At 53.4% G+C, this 22,995-nt stretch overlaps 2 protein-coding genes across 7 annotated transcripts; one reads left to right on the top strand and one right to left on the bottom strand.

The window, feature by feature from the left end:
- Nucleotides 1-860: 860 nt before the first annotated feature.
- Nucleotides 861-17,867, bottom strand: AGAP2 (ArfGAP with GTPase domain, ankyrin repeat and PH domain 2). Of its 3 annotated transcripts, XM_036251582.1 has the most exons (19): nucleotides 12,834-14,027; nucleotides 11,108-11,166; nucleotides 10,159-10,246; nucleotides 9,875-9,960; nucleotides 9,583-9,730; nucleotides 7,755-7,889; nucleotides 7,093-7,202; nucleotides 6,526-6,684; nucleotides 6,282-6,368; nucleotides 6,094-6,198; nucleotides 5,499-5,661; nucleotides 5,206-5,325; nucleotides 4,323-4,451; nucleotides 3,353-3,412; nucleotides 2,975-3,123; nucleotides 2,775-2,865; nucleotides 2,436-2,658; nucleotides 2,061-2,316; nucleotides 861-1,878 (listed from the first exon to the last, which is right to left on the bottom strand). In XM_036251582.1, the coding sequence occupies exons 1-19, from the start codon at nucleotides 13,993-13,995 to the stop codon at nucleotides 1,636-1,638; spliced, it is 3,573 nt and encodes a 1,190-aa protein (XP_036107475.1). In that variant the 5' UTR covers nucleotides 13,996-14,027; the 3' UTR covers nucleotides 861-1,635. The 3 variants fall into 3 exon arrangements, with proteins under 3 accessions (XP_036107475.1, XP_036107473.1, XP_036107474.1); XM_036251580.1 differs by lacking the exon at nucleotides 3,353-3,412; XM_036251581.1 differs by lacking the exons at nucleotides 3,353-3,412; nucleotides 12,834-14,027 and adding an exon at nucleotides 17,620-17,867 and having other exon boundaries at nucleotides 1,401-1,878.
- Nucleotides 17,868-20,047: 2,180 nt separating this feature from the next.
- On the top strand, nucleotides 20,048-22,993 carry TSPAN31 (tetraspanin 31). Of its 4 annotated transcripts, none has more exons than XM_036252287.1 (6): nucleotides 20,048-20,383; nucleotides 20,853-21,020; nucleotides 21,258-21,338; nucleotides 21,673-21,804; nucleotides 22,099-22,212; nucleotides 22,317-22,993. In XM_036252287.1, the coding sequence occupies exons 1-6, from the start codon at nucleotides 20,321-20,323 to the stop codon at nucleotides 22,389-22,391; spliced, it is 633 nt and encodes a 210-aa protein (XP_036108180.1). In that variant the 5' UTR covers nucleotides 20,048-20,320; the 3' UTR covers nucleotides 22,392-22,993. The 4 variants fall into 4 exon arrangements, with proteins under 4 accessions (XP_036108180.1, XP_036108183.1, XP_036108182.1 ...); XM_036252289.1 differs by lacking the exon at nucleotides 20,048-20,383 and adding an exon at nucleotides 20,445-20,564; XM_036252288.1 differs by lacking the exon at nucleotides 20,048-20,383 and adding an exon at nucleotides 20,569-20,657.
- The last annotated feature ends 2 nt before the right edge of the window (nucleotides 22,994-22,995 follow it).

The following is a 22,995-nucleotide window of genomic DNA, read 5'->3' as shown; positions in this document are numbered from 1 at the left end:
GCACTGGGGTCATCTTGGAAGTCAGTGACCTCTGTTCCCTGAATCTCCAATATTGCACTGACCTGCCTGTCTTCTACTACATGAACCCAGAGCTGTTGTACACAATGGAGTATCTGACCTACCACCTCAGGAACCTTGGATACCTTGGATATCTCGCAAACAGCCACAGCAGGAGGCACCCTCTGGGGGTGGCCCTCTCCCACCTCCAGTTCCCCACTTGGACCAAGACCATTCCCTGACCCGCCTTTTCAAGAACAGACCAGCAGCTCACCCCCTAGACAAAATCACTTTCTCTTTAATTGCTGTTGAAGATTCACACCACCTGTCTCAGAGGAGATGACGGCATTCCCCCCATATCCCCTCTCCTCTCCCCTTTTCAATTACCTGGTCCTTTGCAAAATATTTTAGCCAGGAAAAAAAAAAAAAAAAAAGACCGGAAACCACTGACACAGATGACCCAAGGGCTGGGTTGATTGAGGGAGGCAGGGCTGGGCCAGATAAGTCCACCCCACCACCCCCATACTGGGGATAGGGCAGGGGGCCTGGAAACCCTCCCAATCACCTCACATCCTCTTACCCTGGCTGGGAGGGATCATGAGGTTGAGGGATGGGTCTGGAGAAGCTCCAGTGACAGGGAGGGGCTGGATAGGAAAATAGTGGGTGAGGGGTCCCATTGTAGGGGTGCCCCCTACCCCAGATCACCACGGGTGCTGCACAGTCACAGGTACGCAGTCACGGTCACAGATACTCACAACCCAAGAGCACCCCCACCCCATCCCACCCTCTTCCCACCCTTGGCTTCCCCTACCCTGAAACACCCTCCCCAAGCCCCTGCCCACCCCTGCCCCCTTGTTGGGGAACAAAGCAATAAATTACAAGGCCCTCCCCAGTCCCCTTAACCCACTCCTGTTCCATCCCTTCTCCCTCCTAAGATAGTAGTGAGGAGGGACCCAGGCTCTTGGCTCCCCCAGCCCTTTAGCTTCCATCCATGGGTGGGTTTGGGGGGACATTTTGATTTCCACTCCTCATGGTCCCTTTCACAGAAAGGGTTGGGGAACCCCTGCCCCTCATGGGCAGCAGGGGTCCTGCCCCTCGCTGCCCTTCCCCCTTCACTGGGCAGTGAGATTAGCATGGAAGGGGTGGGGTCCCCGTATTGGGCCCAAGTCCGGGGTGGGGGGGACTAGCCCTCCCACGTGTTAAGCCCTCCCTCTGGCGTGGCTTCGCCCCAGGAGCCAGCCTGGGTTTGTGCTCCCACCGTGCGAGACTGTCGAGAGCACAGGCAGAACTGGATCATTCCCCCTGCTCTTAGAGGGCAAGAGTGGGCCCAGTGGGCCCAGGAGCAGGTAAGCAGGGCGTCCCCTTCCTCAAACACCAAACAGGTTGACCCAGAGCAATTCCAGTGTGAAAACAGTGGAGAGGGAGTGTGTTGAGCTGGGGTCTCCATGCCTCTCTGGGGAGAGGGAGGTGAGTTTGTGTCTTCTGGGAGGCGTGGGGGCTGTGCCCTCGTGGGGGGAAAGTGCTCCCGTGGGGCGGGGTGCGGACTGGAGAGGTGAGTGGATGCATCTGTCCAGCGGTCCACCCGGTGCGGTCGTGCCCCGCCCATGGGAAAGTGGGGGTGTCTCTCCCTCTGGGCAACTATACCAGCGCGACAGGGGCGTCGGCGCGGCCCATGCTGGCAGCGCTGCTCCGGCGGCGGGGGCTGGGCGTGGCGGTAATGCTGGGAGTGGTGGCCGCGCTGGGGGTGGTGGCAGTGCTGCCGCCCTCTCCGGGGCAGCCGTGCTGGAGAAGGATGTCGGCGCACAGCTGGCTTCCAGCCTGGCGGGCGTAGAACAGCGCGGTGCGGCCCTGCGCGTCGCGGGCGGCCACGTCGGCGCCGTACTGGAGGGGTGGGAGGAACGGCTGCATTACCGCGTGGCCCCTGGGAGGGCCCCTGCACGCCGCTCCCCAAGATTTCCAGGCCCACTTCCAAGGGTCCCTTTGAGGATACCAGGCTCCCCCTGCCTGCCTGTTTCTGAGATGGAGCTCTTAAAGACTCCTTTACCCAACCCCCACTCACGTACCCACAGCAGCAGCTGCGTGATGACAACGTGGGCGAGTTCGGCTGCCAGGTGCAGTGGGGAACGAAGCTGAGGGTCCTCTACGCTGGTATGGAGCGGCCCGTGCCGCGCATGGGCCAGAAGCAGGAGAACGGTGGCCACGTCCTGGGCCTGCACTGCAGCCCACAGCTGGCGGCCCAGCGGCTCCTCCGGAGTGCCCAGCGGCGCCAGGAACAGCAGCTGCTCGTACTTGGCGCGAATCCATGACTCACGCTCCTCCCTGAAAGATCAGGGATCAATGGGAAGGGACTCCGGGACCCCGACTCAGGACCTCTGCCGTCTACCCAGGGGACCCTCTTGGGAGCCTCCCACCCCACCAATCTGTTTCTTCACACATACCGCGAGGAGTCCCGCGTGGGTTTGGCTCGGCCCCGCGTGTCGCTCTCCCACACGCGGTTGGCCATATCGTTGCCAATGGCCGTCAGCACCAGGGTCAGCTCCCGCGGCCAGTCGTCCAAGTCCAGCGAGCGAACGCGGGACAGGTGTGTGCCCAGGTTCCGGTGAATGCCAGAGCACTCGATGCAGATGAGTGCGCCCAGATTCAAGCTGGCCCACGTGGGGTCTGGGGACGGAGTGAGAAGTTGGCTCTCGACAGAGCAAACATGGGCACCCCGAAATTCGCCAACGCAAGCGAACTGCACTCCCTCCCAGGCCCCTCCACTGCCCCCTTGCGCTCACTGGGAGCCCCGCAGTCCACGCAGATAGAGTTCCCCTTGGCATTCCGGATCGCCTGGATGGCCACGGCTTCGCTTTGGCTGTCTGTGCGCAGCTGCAGAAAGGGCTGGGGTTATTAATGACTCTCTCTCGGAGCCCTTCTCCGGACTCCAAAGACACTCACCTCTGCTTTCCCCCCCAAACCCTCTCACCCCCATTTCTACCTTGACTTTACTGCTCTCACAGCATTGCAGACTGGCTAGGATCTGACTCTCGATTGCCTGGACCCAGGCATCCCGCTCCTCAAAACTGGCTGCCTCAAAGTGCCACGTCTGACCAGTGCTGGACACGATCAAAAACTCGAAGTTTTCCTCTGAGTGGGGGATGGGATGGGGTCATGAGGATAAAGTTCAAACAGAGGCTGACTTCCCCAAATCTTCCTCCCTGATGGACATCCCAAGCCCCTGGGAGTGGGGTGGAGGGGATGGGGAAGCAAAGGGTGGGGGAGAGCAGGAAGCCCAAGCACATGCAGGGGAAGGCAGGGGCACCCCCACCCCTCTGCACCCCAGCTGAGCGTCCCTCCCAGCTCCCCCGCTTGTTACCTGCTTTATAAATATTTCTTAAACTACCAAAGGATTTTAGTTTCCACATTTTGCGCTTGGCTGGTTTCCCGAAGCAAAGGAGATAGAGATAGAATAGAGAGCAGAACAGAGAAAGAGACCAAGAAAGAAGGAGAAAAAGAGGCAGATGGAGAGATGGAGAGAGAGAGTGAAAGAGAGTGCCAGAGACAAAGCAGGACAGACAGATGGGGAGAGAAAGCAGAACTAAAGTCAGTGGCCCGGGAGCAGAGTAGAGCAGAAGCCAAGAGCCACGAGAGCAGGCAGATCTGGAACCTGGGTCTGAGCACCCAGCAAAGAGCAGGGGCGGTGGGGACTGGTTATTATGATCAATGAGGAGCCAGGTCTCTGGGAGGGAAGGGATGGTCAGGATCTGATAAACAGGGGTAAAGGGTACAGAAGGTGGGTCACAGGCCTGAGATGAGGGGACCTGGGGTTCAGAAGTCTTGAGGATCTAGGGGCTTCACTGGGTGCAGGAATGGGGATCACTGTGGTCAAGAGCTGTCAGGGGAGCTTGGTGATCATAGAAAATTACTGAGAACAGGGGCTGGGTGATCAGAGTCCAGGAGATGAGGAGTCAATGGGGGACAGGGGCTGAGTCCCTGGGGGGTCATGGAAACTTCTGGTTGCAGGAGCTGGAGTGGTAAGCAGAGTTGAGGGCAGGAATAAGAAGTAGAGGATCATTAGGAGAGTAAGCAGGAGCTACAGGCTTGGGGAGGTCATTGAGCATGGGGGTTGGGGACTGCTGAAGTAAAAGGCATTGACTGGGCAACCAGAGGAAGGACAAGGGCTGAGGGGTGTCCATTCATTTTTTCACTAAATTATGTGCAAAGTGGTTATGATAGGCAAGCATTCAGCTCAGTCACTTTTCCTCCTCCTGCAGGAACTAGGCCAGGGATCTGGAGTTGGGGGTGAGGGTCCAGAGTGGGAGTGCAACTGCCCACCAAGGCCTCACCTTCAGCCTGCCCAGCCGAGCCTTCAGTCTTGGACGGTGTTGTCAATTTTTTTCTCCTCTGCTTCTTCACCATGGGAGAAGGAGGAGGTTCCCGACTCAGGGGGCTCAGGTCTCCAGATGGGGTACAGTCTTAGGAAGGGGGACACAGCTGCCTCAGTTGCCCCCTCCACAGATTTCCTGATTTCACCATAGCCTTTCTCCTCCCCTGAACTAGTTTTGGCATTTTGGGTCCCCCTTCTCAGTTGTCCCTCTCCAGGAGGTCCCCCTTGATTATTCCTGAGGAGGTGGACAGATGAGTGGTTTAGAGTCAGACCTGTACTCAGATCCTGGCTCTGCCACTTACTGGCCTTGAGACCTTGAGCAAGTCACTTAATCTTCTGAGCCTCAGTTTCTTCATCCCTAAAATGGGGATAATAATCTTGACCTGACAAGGTTGTTATGAGGATTATTTGTTACAATGTTATTTGCTATTTTAAGTAAATTTTAAAAAAATACATATAAATTTCCAAACATTCCAAACACTAAATGCTGACTATGTGCTAGACAATGTACTCAGGGTTTTTAAGACTTAAAGCAACACTCTCAGGTAAAAACTATTATCTCCATTTTATAGATGAGGAAACTGAGTCATGGAGAAGTCAAGTAACTTGCCCAAGTGGCAAGCCAGGATTCAAGTTCAGGCAGTACAGCTCTAGAGTCCACTTATCTTAAATATTATGATAAACACAATAATGTTGAGCTTGGTGCCTGGCATCCAGTAGATGCTCAATATATCCACTCATGCATTAGATTCTAACCTCCAAGCTTCCACCCCACTTTCATTTCCCACCCACATCCCATTTGGATCTGGAAGACAGTGGATGAAGGATGGGTCCTCACTGACCAGTGCTGAGGGCTCGGGCCAAATTCCGGTCTGGCTTCAGCAGGTGCTTGGATGTCTGGTCTGGCGGTAGCTGCAGGGAACTGGGGCTGGGGCTCGAGCTTGGGGTGGGAGTAGTGGCTTCTGTTAGAAAGGCAAGAAGATAAAGCCTCAGTGAGCCTGTCAGTCCCTGGGCCCCAAGCCCTAGTGGTACCCACCTTCTCACTTATCCAGTCCCAGCCCCTACTTCCCTATTACCCCTCCTTTTCCCTTAGCCCTGGCTCCTCTTCTGTGCCTCTGTGATGAGCCCCACTCACCAGTGCCTTCACCCATCTGGACAGTGCTCATGTCCTTGACCAGCCCATTGATGCTGGCCGAGGGGCCAAAAGCAGAGATGGCCCGTGGGGGCCGTTTGCCAGGGACTTTGACTGTTGTTCGTAGCAAGTCCATCTCCTTGCCATGAGTGCTATGGATGTAGTCCTGGAGGGGCACAGAGGTTAACAGTATAGGGAAGGTAGGGGTCCTGGGAAGCAACCAGTGGTTGGGAATAGAGAGGAGCTGAAGAGGGGGCTCCTGGAGTGGACTGGGGTGGGCTGAGCTTCTAGGGGATGAGCCAAACAGACTTGGCCAGCATTGTCTCCTCCAGAAAGTATTCCCTGAATGGCAGGCCAGGTGGAGGTCCTTTCTTCATGCTTTCCTACTAGATTGAAAATTTCTGGGGAGACATAGTTACCTTTTCATCCCTGGCATGAGCACACGGGAAGTACCTAACCTTTAACATGCTTGCTAAAGGTAAGAGAACAGGACTAGCTTCCCAGAAATGATGTTAGCATTTGTCTGTGGCACAGACTCACGGAACTGAAAGGCCATCTAAGGCCAGCCAGTGTGGCCCAGCCAGTTTCTGCCACTCACGTTAATGCTGGGGTGGTAAAGTAGGAAACCATTACTGGACAGAGTCACATATTTCTTCTTCCATTCTTTGTTCAAGGAATTGCCACTTCGCTTTAGTAGGAAGCTCTGTAGTATGGAAAAAGATGTGTGGGTGAAAATCCAGTAAAGACCAGCTACCCCAGCCTGCCCTCAGCTCCTGGACCACCCACCTGTTTAATGGGGATGGCTCGCCCACTCCCTGTTGTCTCTCCCCGACTGTCCAAGCTCCGCTTCTCAGAGTCACTGCCCCGACGATTCTGGAATGGTTATTGGTATCAGTTAGAAAATGGGTAGAGGGATACAATGCTGGAAGGACAGGGAAAAACAGATGAATAAGGGCCCGACAGAGGGGTCTAGAGACAAGTGATGGTCAGGTAACAGGAGACAGGAGATAGGCATCAGCATATCCAATACCGCAAAAAGGCTGGTTCTGCGCTTGGCTGCCCGGTGCAGGGAACCTGGGGTGCTCAATCCAGCCACTGCAGCTGCTTCAGCTCGGAGCTCACGGTGACCAACATTGGGTGAGGATGGGAGGGAAGAAGAGTAGTCGCTAGTGTGGCCCCCGTTACTAGCCTGGAGAAGTCAAAACAGCTGAGATGCTCCTACCCCACCAAGCTACAGTTACATCTAGTTATAAGGAATCCAAGAAATTCCTTGATCTCATCACCATTTATTAGTATTAATAACAAAATTCCTCATTAGCCTTGTCATAGTGCTTTAGATTTTACAAAGATGACTTCACAAGATTTTGCCGTATAGTTACCTGACAACCTTGAGAGGTTTAGGTGACTGCTCAAGGATATTGCAAACAATGTTTGAAACCTTGTAGCTTTCCAGTCGAATGCCCTTTCTACAAATGGTATCACTACCATTTTCACCTGCCTCCCCCAACTTCCTTGGCCACGTTGTACCTGTCCTTGGATCACCAATCACTCCTCTGATCTTACCAGCCCTTCTGTGGACCCTGAAACCCCAACTCACCTGCCCAGCGACAGGAGTGGAAGCAGCTGAGTGGCTTGGGGAGCTGGGCAGGGACTTGCAGGCAGCCAGAAGCTGTTGCTGTTTGCGTAAGGTCACCACCTTCTGGGCCACTGAAGGGGGGTAGAGGAGGGAGGTGTGAGCAGGGAAGATACCCAAGTACACCCTTCAGTGACCAGCTTTGAAAAATCCCCAAGAGATAAGATAGGCCCCAACTTCCTTGTCACTGTGGTCCTGCCAGCTAGCTCCTCCAGCTCAGAAACACCTTGTGGCTATTTTTTTTTCTTTATTGATCTTAGAGAGGAAGAGAGTGAGGAGAGAGAGATAGAAACATCGATGAGAGAGAACATCGATTGGCCGTTTGGCCGCCTCCTGCATGCCCTCCACTGGGGATTGGGCCCACAACCTGGGCATGTGCCCAGATGGTGAATCAAACTGGGTAACCTCTTGGTGTATGGGTCGATGCACAATCACTGAGCCACACTGGCCAGCTGGGCCACCTTGTGGCTATTAAGCAAAACTTCTGTGACCCCCTGATGCCACCTCCTTCCCACACAGGCTAATGGCCTGTCATTCACAGGTAGAGGCCTGGATGCACAACCTCTAAGAACATCTTAGGCTTCTAGCTCCCTGTTTCCCACATGTGCTGGGATGACCACACTCACCCTCCTGGAAGACTCGGTCCACATTGAGCCCATAGGTTGCACAAGTCTCATAGTAGCTACAGCGTTTCATATCCGCACACAGAGCTCTGGCACGAGCATCACCCACCACCCGAGGGGAGGAAGCACTGATCCTGTCTGAGGGGACAGGAAAGATACAGGATCAGGGCCCCTTCCCCATCTTTCCTGCTTTCCTTTCTCTCCAATCTCAGGCTAGACCCACTAGGCACAGTGTCTCCTGTGTCCAGGTGAAATGGAGTACATAAGCCTTTTTTGGGCCCACTACCTGGGAATGTGCATGACCAGGAATCGAACCAGCGACCTCTTGGTGCATGGGTTGATGCTCAACCACTGAGCCACACCAGCTGGGCTTACATAAGCCTTTTTTGAGTGCTGGGCCCAGCTCACATGTTCAGCTGCATTAAGAGTAGGCTGGGCTCTGGCCGATTTGGCTCCGTGGTTACAGTGTTGGCCTGCGGTCCGGAGAGACCCAGGTTCCGTTCCCGCTAAGGGCACGTGCTTCGGTTGCGGTTTGTCCCCGGCCCTGGTTGGGTCGTGAGGGTGGCAACCACTCAATGTGTCTCTTTCACGTCGATGTTTCTCTCTCTCTCTCTCCCCCTCTCACTCTATCTGAACAAAATATTGAAAAATGTCCTCGGGTGAGGATTAAAAAAAAAAGAGTAGGCTGGGTGCACTCTGTGTATGTCTTCAAAAATACTCAAATTGAGTGGAGCTTCCCGACAAGGTCTAAAATGGCTGAGACTCACAAGGGACAATCACCCTGTCATGCAAATCCAATGAACCCTGAACTGAGAGGAAGAACACCTGGCATGTGAACTAGGAAAAGGTTGAATATCCATGGGTAACAGGTGGACTGCTCGCTCTACCGTGGGGAACCTGGAGGCAAGCGACAGGTGGAAGCAGGGACCTGCTGGACAGGCATCCAGACAGAAAGTCCTGCCAGCTCCACACAGGCGGGCAGTAGAAGAAGCTTTTCCTGGCCCTGGTGGAGAAGAGTCCGAGCACCTCTGAATCACTTCTTTTTTTTTTTTATCCTCCCCCGAGGACATTTTTTCTTTTTTGTTCAGATAGAATGAGAGTGAGAGAGAGAGAGAGAAACATCGACGTGGAAGGGACACATCGAGTGGCTGCCACCCACACAACCCAACCAGGGCTGGGGACAAACTGCAACTGAGGTACGTGCCCTTAGCGGGAACCGAACCCGGGTCTCTCTGGACCACAGGCTGACGCTCTAACCGCTGAGCCAAACCGGTCAGAGCTATTGATTTTTTTTAGAGAGAGAGAGAGAGACAGACAGAAACATCAATTGGCTGCCTCCTGCATGTCCCCGAGTGGAGATCAAGCCCGAAACCCGGGCATGTGCCTTGACCTGGAATGGAACCAGGACCTCTCAGTCCATGGGAGGACGCTCAATCTACTGAGCCACACGGGCTCTTTGTTTTACATAAGTTCCTTTGAAAAGTATTAGCTTGACTTCGCTGTAGCAAGGGAGAGATGGAAAAGGCTTTCTATCCACACTAGGGCCTGAGATTTGGTTTCCCATGGTGGTGGCATTGGGAGATGGCAGTGTAAGAACACAAGGTAGGTGACATCTCAGAGAATGGAGACTGCTACTAGAGCTGTCCCTTCCTTCCTGGAGTCTCCTTTTCTCTGCTCAGGTCTTGGGGAGTTGTGTTGGTTTAATGGCTCCCTTATCTAGAGAACAGATTCCTTCCAAAGGTAACCAGAATTTTCACACCTTACCAAATTCTCTCATATGTTGGGCAATACCCCAGTAGCCATCAGTAATGCCTTCCCAGGCCCTCCTTACCTTGTGTCCCCACCAGTGCCAGCGCCAGGCCTCCTCGTCCCTCCCCCCGAAGGGAGCTCAGCTGCCCGTGGAGCCGGCTCACGGCCTGGAAACTGTTTTCATCCTCCAGGCTGAAGACCAAGATCACAGCATCTGCCCAGCCTGAGAACTTGCGGGGGGTGAGGAAGCAAATAGAGGGTCAAACAAGTCCACTTGTTTGGATGCTATTCCCAATTAGACCTGGGAAACCAGAGCCCACTCCCTTGGCCAGTGCTGACCCCAGCCAGCTGACCCTGCCTACCCCACACCTCACCTTGGCATCAGGTGCCCCAGCTTCCTCTCGGATCAACACTAGATGAGTCTGTCCATCCACCAACATCTCTTTCTTGTGCTGCTCACCTGTGCAGAAGGGTTGGAAGTGGTAGGTCAGAGGTTTCAGGTCACCAGGCCACCCCATGATTCCTCTACTTTCATCCATCATGGCCTCATCCTTCCTTCTGGTCTCCATACCCACCTAGTCATTGATCACAATGTCTAGTTATTGATCCTGGATCCCTGACCCCAATCCTTAGTTTACTATGGCTCCTGAGAACTCACTCTCTGTCTTCTCCAGCACCTGGTATGAACCGGTCAGGAATCGATGGATGAGCGATGACTTCCCACTCCTGGCGTCGCCCAGTACACCCTGCGGGCAAGGTTGTAAGGCAGAGATTGTGGAAATTAAGAGGAGGCAGGATGCTTGATTCTGGAGAACTTAAAGATACTGGCAATGTTAAATCATCCAAGGAGGGTGCTATAGGGCCTGGATGAGGGTCAAGAGAACATTTGGGCCTGGCCAGTGTGGCTCAGTGGATTGAGTGTTGTCTCTGGACTGAGAGGTCCAGGTTCGATTCCCAGTCAGGGCACATGCCCAGGTTGCCGGCTTGATCCCCAGTAGGGGGTTGTGCAGGAGGCAGCCTATTGATGTTTTTCTCTCACATTGATGTTTCTATCTCTCTCTCCCTTCCGCTCTCTCTTAAAAAAACAAACAAACAAACAAAAAACATAAAATTTTTTTAAAAGAGAGAGAGAGCATTTGGGAGGATCAGGCCAGGAATGTGGCAAGAAATATTCCCAACCTCAAAGTGATCCATGAACTGGAGATGTCAGCAACTCAGTACTGTGTGTGTGTGTGTGTGTGGGGGGGTGCTGTTTAGAAAACCTACTGTATGTGTGTATGGGGGTGGGGGGACATGTCACAGCCTTAGGCACTGGTTGAAAGTTTTACGCAGTTCTGGGCAACAGAACACGAAGGCTATAGGAGAGATGCCAAAAATGAGGAGAAGCCTAGAAGACAACCATGGATAAAAAAGGAAAAGGAGACTTAAGAAGAAAATGTTGTGAGGATGTAGCAAGCCTCAGGAAGGTGCTATGAAGGTAGAATCTCAGGAGAACTAAAAAAATATTCCCAATTCTCACTGAGAGGAAAAGGAAGAAGTGAAGGGAAGAGAGTTGAGTGCAATAGGCAGGCCAGCCTTCCTGCAGACAAGGGGACTAGGTTACCTACCAGGCGCAGTTCAGGAATGGAGCGGCTCAAAGTCCATTCCTGGCTATTGACCACAGCCTCTGTAATAGGAAAGGAGCTGTAAGAGGGGATGCTCTAGGCTCAGGAGGACTCCCAACCCTCAGCTACCCATCCTCCTTTTGCAGCTTTCCTTAACCCTCAGGACCCTGCCTGGGCTGGGGAGATGTTGTGAAAAGGCTAGGTTTGAGAGTGGTCCCTAGTCCTCCCATCCTAGCCAGCTCTCTGCACAGCTGTTGCTGCCGCTCAGTGGTTGCTTAGCAACGGAGTCAGTAAGACGAAAATACTTCAGTTGGCATCTCCCTTAAAACACATCCCCAAACGTAAGTCCCTGCCCCAGACCTGGAGACCAGGGCTCCGACTGTGGTGGGTTCTTCCTTCTGGAAGAAGAATATAAGAGGTTCTCCTTCCAAAGGACTGTCTGATTACCCGGGCCAACCCAGGGAGAAGGGGCTGGGACTTCCTCAATCTCCATTTCACAGGAGAGAAACTAAGGTGAGGGATATGCCTTCCCTTTTTCAAGGTCAATGGCGTGAAGTCCCTGACCCCTCCTCACAGCCCAAGGAATGATGCTTGGATTTCCTATGGTTCCTTCTCCCATAACCCTTCCCACAAGCTTCCTCCAAAAGAACTATGGGGAAGGGCTCCACTCCCTGGCGGAAAGAAGCCACAGGCCCTGAGGAGTGGGAGGAGGATGGATGCTCCTTCCGCCCGCCGGGTCCAGCCCCCGCGCCTGACACTGGCCGGACGTTCCCGGGGTGCCGCAGCTGCGGCGGGAACTCTCGGATCCGGAGCCATCTGCTCCCACCCGCTCCAGAGCCAAACCCCGGGGCCGCCCCCGCTCCCGACCTGCCTCCCCTCTCGGAGTGTGAGCTAAACCATGAGTCCCTCGCCTCTCTTCCAGTAAAAAAAAAAAATAATAATAATAATATAAGAAATAAAGACATCCACTGCACCCCCCCCCCCAGTCTCCAGGGGGTAAGAATTGCCTTTGCAACAGTTCCATCCCCTTGAGTCACTCCTGGTCAGCCCCCTGGGGATTTCAATTAGGCTCTGGGGCCTGGATGGACAGTGGGGAACTGAGGCTTCCTATCCTCCCCCTCTCACTTCACATTCAAGTATTCAGCACGATCCAGTCCCCACGCACTCACTCCCTTACTGCCCAATACAGCTTTACTGCATGGAAAGAAACAGAGTCCCTGCTTGCTGCCTCACTAACCTGCTCTCAGCCCAAGGGAAGACCTGTCCCTGGCGAGGAGCTGCCTGCAAGGTCACTCTCATGCCACCTGCCCCAAATGCTCATGAGAAACTGAGGCTTCCTAATCCCCTTCCCCTTCAATGTCCCTCTGGGCAAGGCAAAGTCCTGCTTTCGTGTCCCCAGATTCCAGCTGAGGCTGGAAGTGGGGTCTGGAGCTTCCTCTAAAGCAATTTTCTAGTCACTCTAACCAAGGGCATTATTTTCCCAGAAAGCTCTGAGGCTTTCTGAATCCCCCTGAAATCAGCTCATTTCTCATGTCGCACAATGTAGCTACTCACGCCCATCAGGACTTCTTATTCTTTACCCCAGTCCTTGGTTGAGAAGTCAGCCTGGTTCCTCTGCCCACCCAAGAGAGAAGCTTCCCTACTTCAGTCCTGCACATGGCTCCCCCAACCCAAGCTGAGCATTCCAGGTGCCCTCCCTTCCCTGTTCTCAGACTCTGGTCCTACTCACTAGGGGAGGTGCGGAGCTCTGTGCCCAGCAGCTCCCTGGACCCGCTACCAGAAGACAGGCCTGGGGGTCCAGGAGAGGGTCCGGAACCAGGAGGCCCCCCTGTGCTCTTGGTGAAGATACCGCTGATAAACTTGAGCATCTTGCGATCCCGAGTGGATGCTCGGCCCCCCTCCCGGCCCCGTTTCAGCCCCGGAGCTGGAGGCTCCAGAGTGGTTGGAGGTGTAGGCCCAGTTGGCTGCGCAGAGCCGGCGGTGACAGCAGTGGCTGGAGCCGGGGTTGCTGGGATGGTTAGTGGAGGAGGAGAGCCGGTAGGTGGTCCTGGGTGCAAGTCACTATTGTCCAAGGTCTTACTCTTGCCTTTCCGAGGGGACAGCTTCCCTCGGGCTCCGGGCCCAACCCCGACCCCACCAGAGGTCGTGGCTGCTGTTCCCCCTGCCCCCGTGGTGGCAGCGGCAGAAGCTCCTGTCCCGGCGCTGCTCTTTGACCCCTTGACCCTGGGCTTGCCCTCGCTTTCGGGCCATGACAGGCGGCTACCTGCACCCTTGCCTGTGCCGGCTTTGGCGCCACTCGTGGTCACGGTCTTGCAAGGCTTGGGAGCTGGCGGAGGAGGCGCCACCTTAAGCCTCCGGCTGCCAGTGCCCGGGTGCGGGGAGGACGAGCCGGGGACGCCGCCTCCCGCCCGGCCTTCAGGTTCTGGGCCCCCCCAGCTCGGGCTGCTGAGCAGGGGGCGCCGGGAGGAGATGGGGGCGGCCCCGGGCTTGGGGTCGGGGCTCAGCCCCCCTGAAAGCGGAGGCCCCGGAGGTGCAGCCCAGAGGGAGAGGCGGCGGCCCGGAGCGGGGGAGACGGGGCGGGCCGGACTGGTGGGAGCCGGGGACAGAGCGGGGGTCTCGGCGCCCTCGGCGCCCCCAGCGCCCGCGCTGCTCGTGCTGATCCACAGCGCATCCTGCCGGTGGAAGAGACGCTCGTGCCGCTTCTTGCCCGGCTCCTCCGTGCCTCGAGGGCTTCCAGGATCCCCGGTCTCCGCACCTCTGGTCCCAGGGGCGCCTACTGCGGCCGCAGACGGAGAAGGCGGCGGCGGAGGTACCGACTCGAGCTTGACCAGGGTCAGCGAGATGAGGTAGGTCGTTGTCCGGCGCTGAAGCGCGCCCGCGCCCCGGCTCATGAGGCCCCGAGACCCCCGAGCTGGGGAGGGGAGGGGACTCCCCTGGATTGCCTCAGGGGGGCCCGGCCATGGGGCCGCCCTGCTCGCTGCCCCCAGCCCCCGGACCCCGCTGAGCCCCCGGCCCGGCTCCGCTGTCGCCGCCGCCTCCGCCTCCTCCGCTTGCGCCCCCCTCCCATCACACGGGGCGCCCCCTCCCCATGCTCCCCGCCCTGTGCCCCCACCCCGTTGGAGCCCCGGGACCTTAGTGCTGCTCCAGGGAGGCGCGCCGGACCGTGCACCTTGGCCTGGGTGGGGGCGCTGAGATGGGCGGGGAAGACAGTAGTGGGGGCAAATAAGGGAGAGGTAGGGAAAGGGGGCAGAAAAGGGGGACCTGAGGCTAGGGGAGAAGAGGAGCCGGTGCGGGGGAGGCAAAGGCGGGGGATGGGGACTCAAGGGATTGGGCCGAGGAGGGGGTCGGAGAGGGGGTCTTTAGGAGGGTGGGAAGCTAATGGGGCTGGTCGCGAGGGGGATTCGCAGGGGCGCGGGGAGGATGCTGGGGATGGAGATACAGACGCCGGCGGGGGAGGAAGGAGGGAAGCCGGAGGGGTGGGAATCCACTGGTCTGGGAGGGGAGGGGCGTAAGGTACGGGCGAAGGGTCTGGGGGGCTCGCCGGGGCTTGGCTCCGTCCGGATGCGCGCAGTGTCCGGGCGCTCCCCTCACATTGAGGAGGTGGTGGCCCCCACCCCCCCATCTCTCCCCCACCTTCTCTACCAGCACCGCTGTCTGCGAAGGCGGAGCAAAATCCAGGACTGGATTTCCCTCCCAAACCCTGGTCTGGATTTCTTGGAACTTGGACTCACCTACTCCAACAATCTAGCCCCCTCCCGTAGTACAGCACGGTAAGGGAGCGCGACTGTTGGGTGTGGCGTTTAAGGACTAGGGTAGAAATCAGTCTATGAGTGAACAGCCCACCGCGAAAACGGAGAAATTCTGAAGAAGGTGATGTGGGAAAGTGGAGAACCCTGAAATCCCTTTCCGAGGACCCCTTGTCTCCCCCAGGTACTTACTTGTGTTCCTTTCCCCATAACCCAGCCCCCTCGCCCACCTCCACCTCCCACCCCTCACGCAATACTGCGATGAGGCCACGTTTTGAAACTAACTGTCCCAAAGTGAACTTGAAAAGTGTTCCCTGGGGACAGGGACAAATATGGAACTTAGCAGGATAGGAAGGAGGGGAGGGTGCCTCATGCAGGGAGAGATCTGGGGGCTCAGAGGAGCACAGGCCAAAAAGTGAATCAAAGGCTCTAGCTTGAGATGGAAGGAGAAGGAATATGTCTACAGATTTCACACCCCCCCCCCATACCAAAATGCATCCGGTCTCCATAGCAACCGTAGCTCCTAGAGTGCCTCAGAAACAGCGGGGATAAGCGGAGAGGAGGGATTGGTGTGTATGGTGTGTATGTGTGTGTGTGTGTGGGGGGGGTCCGTCATGAGATTTGGGGTTCATAGAGGCACCACTCTCATATCTGGTTACCCACATATAGGTTATTTAGCGCCCCCGAATATAAGGAGCCCCGCAGTTGAGAAGTGAGAGCAGGCTTCTTTCGGGTTCCCATTAAATCTCCTGAGGTTTTTGGGGTGATGCTCTTTCAGAAGGTTAAAGAGGAGATAAAAAGAACGGAAAACCTCTGCTCTGTATCTCCCACCTCTTTACTCTAGGGACCCTGGAGTCCAAGGCTCACTGTCTTCAAGTCCGGCAGGATAAAGGGGTTAGGCCTATGGGGAACAGAGGTCCAGACCCGGCAGAGGTGGGGGGAGTTGGGCGAGGCCTCCCTGCAGCCTTGGAGACCCCATCGCTGGACTCAGGTAGTCTCTGCGTTTCCCTAATTTGGCGTTCCATCCTCCTGACGCAGCCGAGACTATAATAGTGCTGTCGTGGGTGGCTCTTGGAGGCAGGAGCCGCGGCTTGCACGGCCTGGTAGGGGTTGAGGGTGGGCGGCGGTACCAGAATGCTGGGTGCCCTTTGTTTTCCTCTACCCCTTGTACCCAATCCTTCCTCGGGCCTGTCCAGAGGTCAGTAGCCTCTCTGCCCGCCCTTTGCCCCATCCCGCTCCCGCAGCTCCAGGATGACACCATCCCCAGGATAGGAGACCCTTCAGTAGTCTTTTCTGAAAGAGAGTGAAGGAAATTTGTTGATTCTGGCTTTTTTATCCTTCCATCGATAGCCTCAGTTTTTCTTTATAATCAAAAGGAACAGAATCCTGACTCTTGCGGCAAGAGTGGTACAAATCACCTATGAAGAGAGGAGCCTTCTCAGATATTTCAGCCTCTACCCCTCTCACTCCCTCCTTCTCCAGAGCTAAAAAGAGCTCCTCTACCTGGCCGAAACATTTTCCTTTCCCCACCCTTTTTTTTTCTACAGGGGTGGGGCTTGGAGTTCCTCCCTAGGAGGCCTCATGAGGCCACTCCCCCTAGGTCTGCTTCTTTAACAATTAATGCTGTAGGGAAGGTGTCAGCTGTAATTCTTGGCGAAGGGTGGGGGACAGGAGGCACTAGACTCGGCAATGGGAAGAGTATCATCAGACTATTCCCTTAGGAACTGGAACAAAACTGGCCTTTACAAAAGTTATGCTCTGGTGGCCTTTACCATCAGAGAGATCTGGCAGCAGGTCTTCTTGACTGCCCCCATCTGCACTGGGAAGTAGGCAGCTAAGAATGGAGAGGCTGGAAGAGACCAAGATACAATGGAGGATGTGCTTCTCCCAGACACTTTTCATGAGCAAAGGAGACCGCTTTTGTTAGCTCTTTGCACCTCAGAGGTAATGAGATGAGAACAGTCTAGAGAGACCTCCAGTTCCATCAGTTCCTTGGTGGTGGTGCCTTGTGGATGGATGAGCGGTTCCAGCCAGGGCCCCACCACAGAATTGAAGCAGGGGTGGGCAGGAGGATGTGGCGGATGGTGTTGCCATGGCAGCACTTCCTTCCTGTACTGTCATCACTTGCCCTAATGGCACTAAGGAGGTAGAGCGGAAGGTGTGTGGGGGGAAGACAGGAACACGAGCATGGGGAAGAGAGAGAACAGAGAAGAGTCCTGGGGACTTCTCTGCACTTCAGCTGTACAGAGCACGCTGTGTGAATGTTAGTGTGTGCCTGGGAACCTGAGATTCTCTATGTGGTGATCTTAATGTGTGTACGTATTTGTGTGTGTGTTTCTCACTACAGCTGGAGAACAAGAGGTCACTGATCCCTCATGGGTCCTGGGAATGAACACATTATCCAGTCTCAGAACCTCCTGCCCCAGACTGTTTCCTGCCCTGGACTCCCCAGGCAGGGTCCAAGTCTACCATGGGTCTGTCACAGCCTATTTTCCCCATTCTCACTCACTTCTCCATTTCCAAGAAGGTCAACTCAGCAGTGACCTGTATTTTGATCCCCTGGGAGAAGGATCGGATTGGGGAAAGAGGAAGACTGACACTTCCCATGTCTTTTCCTATCTTTTCAAAATTTATTCTTCCCCCAAATCCCAGCTCCATCTTGGGGACTACTAGGAAGTGCTGATTGGGAAATGAGTATGACCCAGCAAACTCTTCTATGCCCCTGCTGGTCCCCGATACACCCAGGTTGGGAGCTAACCCTTCTCTTACCTTGTATGCTGTTCAGTGAGGCCTGGATGCTGTCCCGAAGTTCCGAGTCACCCACCCTCTCTGCCAGTTTCCTGAGGCGGCTTAGAGCCTGCTTGGCTACCTCATGTCGTTTGACTTCTGCTCTCACTGCAGCTACAGCCAACTGCCTTTGGGCATGCATGTTACCCAGACCTGTCTTGCCAGGCTAACAGCAACCTCTGGCCCTGAAGCCCATGGCCCCACAGCCCCCAAACCCCAGAAGGCCCCTTCTTCTGTGCCCCAGAACTCCCCGCCCCTGCCCGCCCTTCCGTCTGTCGGCCTCACTTCCTGACTGGTGAGTTTCAAACCCACAGCCTGGGACAGCACTACCTTCTGCACCTCCCACCCCCTCTAGCGTTGGTCCATCAGCTCTGCCAGCCAATCTCTGCTAAGATTCTCCAACCAGGTAGATGCAGAGACCTTAATAAACATCAAGCATCCTAGGGCCTCCTTTGGGAGGTGGCTAATTAAGATGGGTGTTGGTGCTGGGAGAATGTAGCAAGCCAGGTCCCAGGTGCAATCCTAAATTCTTGGTGACCTACAGATTTGTATTCAGTCTCAAACTCTCACAGGAATCCATACATACTTGGCCTGTCACTCTTATAGCCCTGCATTCCAGTTTATAGTTGTAATCACTACCCACTCTACATATCCAAAGAGTTTGAATCTTTATATCTTGCAATGTAACACTTCCTTGATTAGCTACCCCACTGCAACCACCTCCTAGTTAAAAGGGCCAAGCAGTTATGGGGAGAACAGGTTATGGAGAAGAACAGTAACCTATAACCAGGCAAAACCACCATTCTCCAGTTCACTTTCCTAATAATTAACTTGTCTATAACACAATAGTTTACAACACACCTTTATATATGTCATTCTCTTGATAGGCCTGAGGGGTAGGATTGATATCCCTAACCTGCAGCAAAGAAAACTGAAGCTCATGAAAGGTGAAAACAAAGATATGGCTCTAGATCTTCTGATTATAATTCTGATACCCTTTCAACACACCACCCACCCAAGATAATTGCCAACTAGTCCCCCTTAATCCTAATGCCATTGTCTTGCCCTTGATTTAAGACCTGAAAGAGAAGAGGGTGGATGAGGAATGAAGAACAGAACAAAGATGCAGGGAGCATGGGTGTTGGTGGATAGTTCGATCTAATTACTTTGTTTCATGACTCAAACCTTTCTGACTCTGCCAAATTGTCTCTTCTCCTGCATATATTTTTGATATTCATTTATGAAAAAGAGGGAATTATAACTATGTGAATATTCTGTAGTTGAAGATAAGGGAACTGAAGTTGAGATTACCCACTGGAACCTGTAAAACAGTCTGAACAATAACTAACAAACACTGAGTGTTTAATATGTGTCAGGTACTGTTCCAAGCATTCTACATATATTAACTCATTCAGTCTTCACAACAACCCAAGAGGTAGTTGTATTGTTATTTATCCCCATTTTACGGATGAGGAAACAGGCACAGAAAATTTAATTAATTGGCCAAAGGTTACACAGTTAGTGATTGGCAAAGTTGGAACCCATGTAGTCTGACTAGCAATGACTATATACTGCTTACGCAGTCATAGAATCCAAATACACACAGACATAATCATTCAGGGGGGTTCAAGGGAGGTTTCACTTGTGTTTCCACTAATATCGCTTCTTTCCCGTTTCCCATTCCCATAAAAAATGGCACTTATTCGATTATGTGTGTGTGTTTGTGTGTGTGTGTGCGTGTGTGAATGTGTATATATATATATATCGATCAACCAATCACTATGCCCACCCCAGAGTGAAAATGTGGAGACTCCTCCTTACTCTCAGATTTATTCCTGTTCCAGACCCTTTCCTTCATCATTTTTGCAAGCCCTGGTTCAGGCATGTGCTCTGAAGACACCAGGCACAGCCATGTCGGTACCTGTGGCTCTGTCACATACGGTAATACTCCGGCCAAGGCTGCTGTTTTACATTTACTATCTAGCATATTCACACCGTCGGGGGGGGGGGGGGGGGGGGATACGGAACAGGACCTGTGTAGGAGTGGACATACTTGCAAACGTATAAGGATTTGCTGGGTATTGCTGTGCCCAACACGGGGCCTCTGTGGCTGGGCTAAATAGCTCAATATTTTGCTCCTCTGGGTGTTTCCGAATGTGGTGCAGTAACAACAAATAATGGCGTCATCATGAGGTCACTGCAGGACAAGGGCAAAGGGCACTCCCTCTTGGGGAGAAACCCTTTCGCCTAGTCCGCCAAGTCGCACCTTCTTTCTCTTCACAGGAGTTTCCCCAGGGCCTCCTCCCCCAGATTAGCCTCTTCCAACAGGGTCCACGGAATCTTCGCTTTCAATCCGGGGTTTCGAAGTTTAGGCTCTGATCTCTACGAGAATCTTTGAAGCTCCGCCCCCAGTATTAAGTTTCATCCTATAAAGAACCTAAAGGAGGCCCGGGAGGCGGGTCAGTAACGCAATGCAAATTGATTGGCATTCAGACCGTAGACGTCCTGGATTAGCCCTGAGTTTCGCCAATCCAGAGGCAGGGGTGGGACGGTGCAGGCGCAGAGGACTGGGTTTGTGTGGACTAGATTTAAAGAGACAGAAGCTGTCGGGGGTCCAAGAAGTCTGTTCTTAAGACCCTCTCCCTAAGTCCTTGGGACCACTCGGGTCCCCAAAGCTGGGGAGATGGTTTGCGGCGGCTTTGCCTGCTCCAAGAATGCGCTGTGCGCGCTCAACGTGGTCTACATGGTGAGGTTTTGGAAGTGGGGGAAGCTTCAGGGCCGAAAGGCGAGTGGGGAGAATTTCCAGGGGACTTCCGGTGGGGAGAAGGGTGTACTGGATGTTCCAGTAAGAGTCCCAGGAACTTCCGGCGAAGAGGGAATTCCTGGGGACTTCCGTGAGAAGAGGGGACACTTCCGGTGATCTGACGGTTTGTTTGGGGGTGCGGGGAATGAACTAGGGGTTCTGAGCCTCCTTTTTGTGAACTTTTTTCTCCCAAAATAGAGCTATGATGAAGCTAAAGGTTCGGTTTTTATACTCATAGATTACAATCCCTGCCACCCTCTACCCCCAGCCCAGCCATTCTGACCTCCGATGGGAGGGATGTTCCAGGTCCCCATAGCACCTCCTCTCCTTTTTGTCCCGGGTGCCCTGTAAGGCCTTTGGCTGTGCTGTACGCTAGAATTCTGAGATGTATCCTGCTTTCTGTTTCCCGTAGCTGGTAGGCTTGTTGCTCATTGGAGTTGCTGCTTGGGGTAAGGGCCTGGGTCTGGTGTCCAGCATCCGTATCATCGGAGGAGTCATTGCTGTAGGAGTCTTCCTTCTTCTCATCGCGGTGGCTGGACTGGTGGGCGCTGTTAACCACCACCAAGTACTGCTCTTCTTTGTATCCTAACCTGAAGTGATGGGACACTAGGGCTCTTGGGAAGTCTGAGTGGGCTAGGAAGAAATTAGACCTCAGGGATCTTGGTGACATGTCTCTGCGCTGCTCTATGAAACCAGAGCTGATTTTATTGTTTTCAACTTACATGGTTGTGTAAGTCCTGTGAATAGATTAAATCAGAATGTTTTAGGTGGAACATAAAGGAATTTAGGACTTTTTCCCCATAACTCTTCCTCTCAGTACATGATCATCCTTGGTTTGGTCTTCATCTTCCAGTTTGGAATCTCTTGCTCATGTCTGGCCATTAACCGAAGCAAACAGGTAAGGGGATTCCCATTCAAGTACTTGCATTTTTTCTTTAACCTCTAACTGCCTCCTCTCAGTCTGCCTCCCAAAGTCATTCTTAGGTCACTTCCAAACTCTTGAGCCATTTGCTTCCTCCAGGATGTCTAACTAATTTTCCATGAAGATCTAAGAAAACCTGAGGTGGATATTTATCATTGGGTTTGTATAATTGTGATAGAACTTTTTTCCCCCTGAGGGATGCTGACTCCCTTTGCTGGAATAGGGAAATTGAGGCACTTGAACTGAGATCAAAATGTAGGGAGATGAAGGTTAGCAGCATCAAATTTTTCTCTGCCTATATATCCTCCAGACAGCTGTCATCAATGCTTCTTGGTGGGTCATGAGCAACAAGACCCGGGATGAACTGGAAAGAAGTTTGGATTGTTGTGGCTTATTCAACCTCACAACCCTGTATCAACAAGATTATGCTTTTTGCACTGCAGTGAGTTGGTGGGGAAGGGGTGGGTGGGTAGGAAAATTGGGTAAGGACAGTGCCCACTTTGGCAGCTTCGAGTTGGTATGTGATTGCCTCCCTAGCAGCTATCTTGTATTGGGGCTGTGTGCTGCTGTGTTGGGAGGGGGAATGGATATTGAGGCTAGAGAATTAGCCAAGTTGGATTTCAATCTGTAGGATACTGATCAAAATTAGTAAATAATTTATAGGGTCATTCACCAGAGGTGTCAGGATAGGGCATCTTAGCAACTCTGCATCCTGCACACACACTTTTTACACTAGATCTGCAAGAGCCGGAGGCCCACGTGCCAGATGTGTGGAGAAAAGTTTCTTAAGCATTCAGATGAAGCCCTGAAAATCCTGGGGGGTGTTGGACTCTTCTTTAGCTTTACAGAGGTAACATTTTCCAGTTCCTTCATATATACCCTTTCTCACCATCTATAAGTCTTAGTCCCAGAGATTCAGAATTGGTGATTATCTCTTTCCCTTTGCTTCTACAGATCCTTGGTGTCTGGCTTGCAATGAGATTCCGGAATCAGAAGGATCCTCGAGCTAACCCCAGTGCCTTTCTATGAGACTCTGGATTCTTCTGACTTCTTTCCTCTTCTCCCTAAGCTTTTTCTTCCTTCCTTAGGGAAAACCCAGGGTCAGTAGACTTTTTTTGTTTGAGAAAAAGGAAAGGCCCTTTGCCATCCCCTGAAAGTAACTGAATAGCCAGGCTCTTTGCCTTGACATGTTTTAGTGGGAGCAAGAGTATAAGGAATAAAGAAAAACTTCCTCTCTCCCTGAGTGGATATGGGAAGCTCCTGGGATTGTTATGAGATGGTATGGGGGTCAGAGTCTCCCCTCTTCCTTTCCACATGCTGGATGACCACAACACACCCTGGCCTGTCTCCAAGGGGAAACCAAGGACAGAGAAAGAAAACCACCAAGAATTCTTTCTTATAATAAGTAGGACCCAGTTTTGGGGAAATTCAGTGAATATAAAAATAAAAGCCATTTAAACTCCATAGTCAAAGAAGCAAATTAAATGCCTTGTCTTCTCTTACTAGTCGAGGGGCTCCATTGGCTGTGTAGGCCCTGTGCAGACCTAAGGAGAATCTTTAAGATTCTGCTGTCTTCCAAATCCCCAGGTGGCAAAGCCAATCAAAGGAAGAAACATTAAAAAAAAAAAAAAGA

This window comes from Molossus molossus, unplaced genomic scaffold, assembly GCF_014108415.1.
Source record: "Molossus molossus isolate mMolMol1 unplaced genomic scaffold, mMolMol1.p scaffold_m16_p_10, whole genome shotgun sequence".
Classification (NCBI taxonomy): Eukaryota; Metazoa; Chordata; class Mammalia; order Chiroptera; family Molossidae; genus Molossus; species Molossus molossus.
Note: the sequence above shows the minus strand (reverse complement) of the source record. Positions and strands in the feature narration are given on the sequence as shown.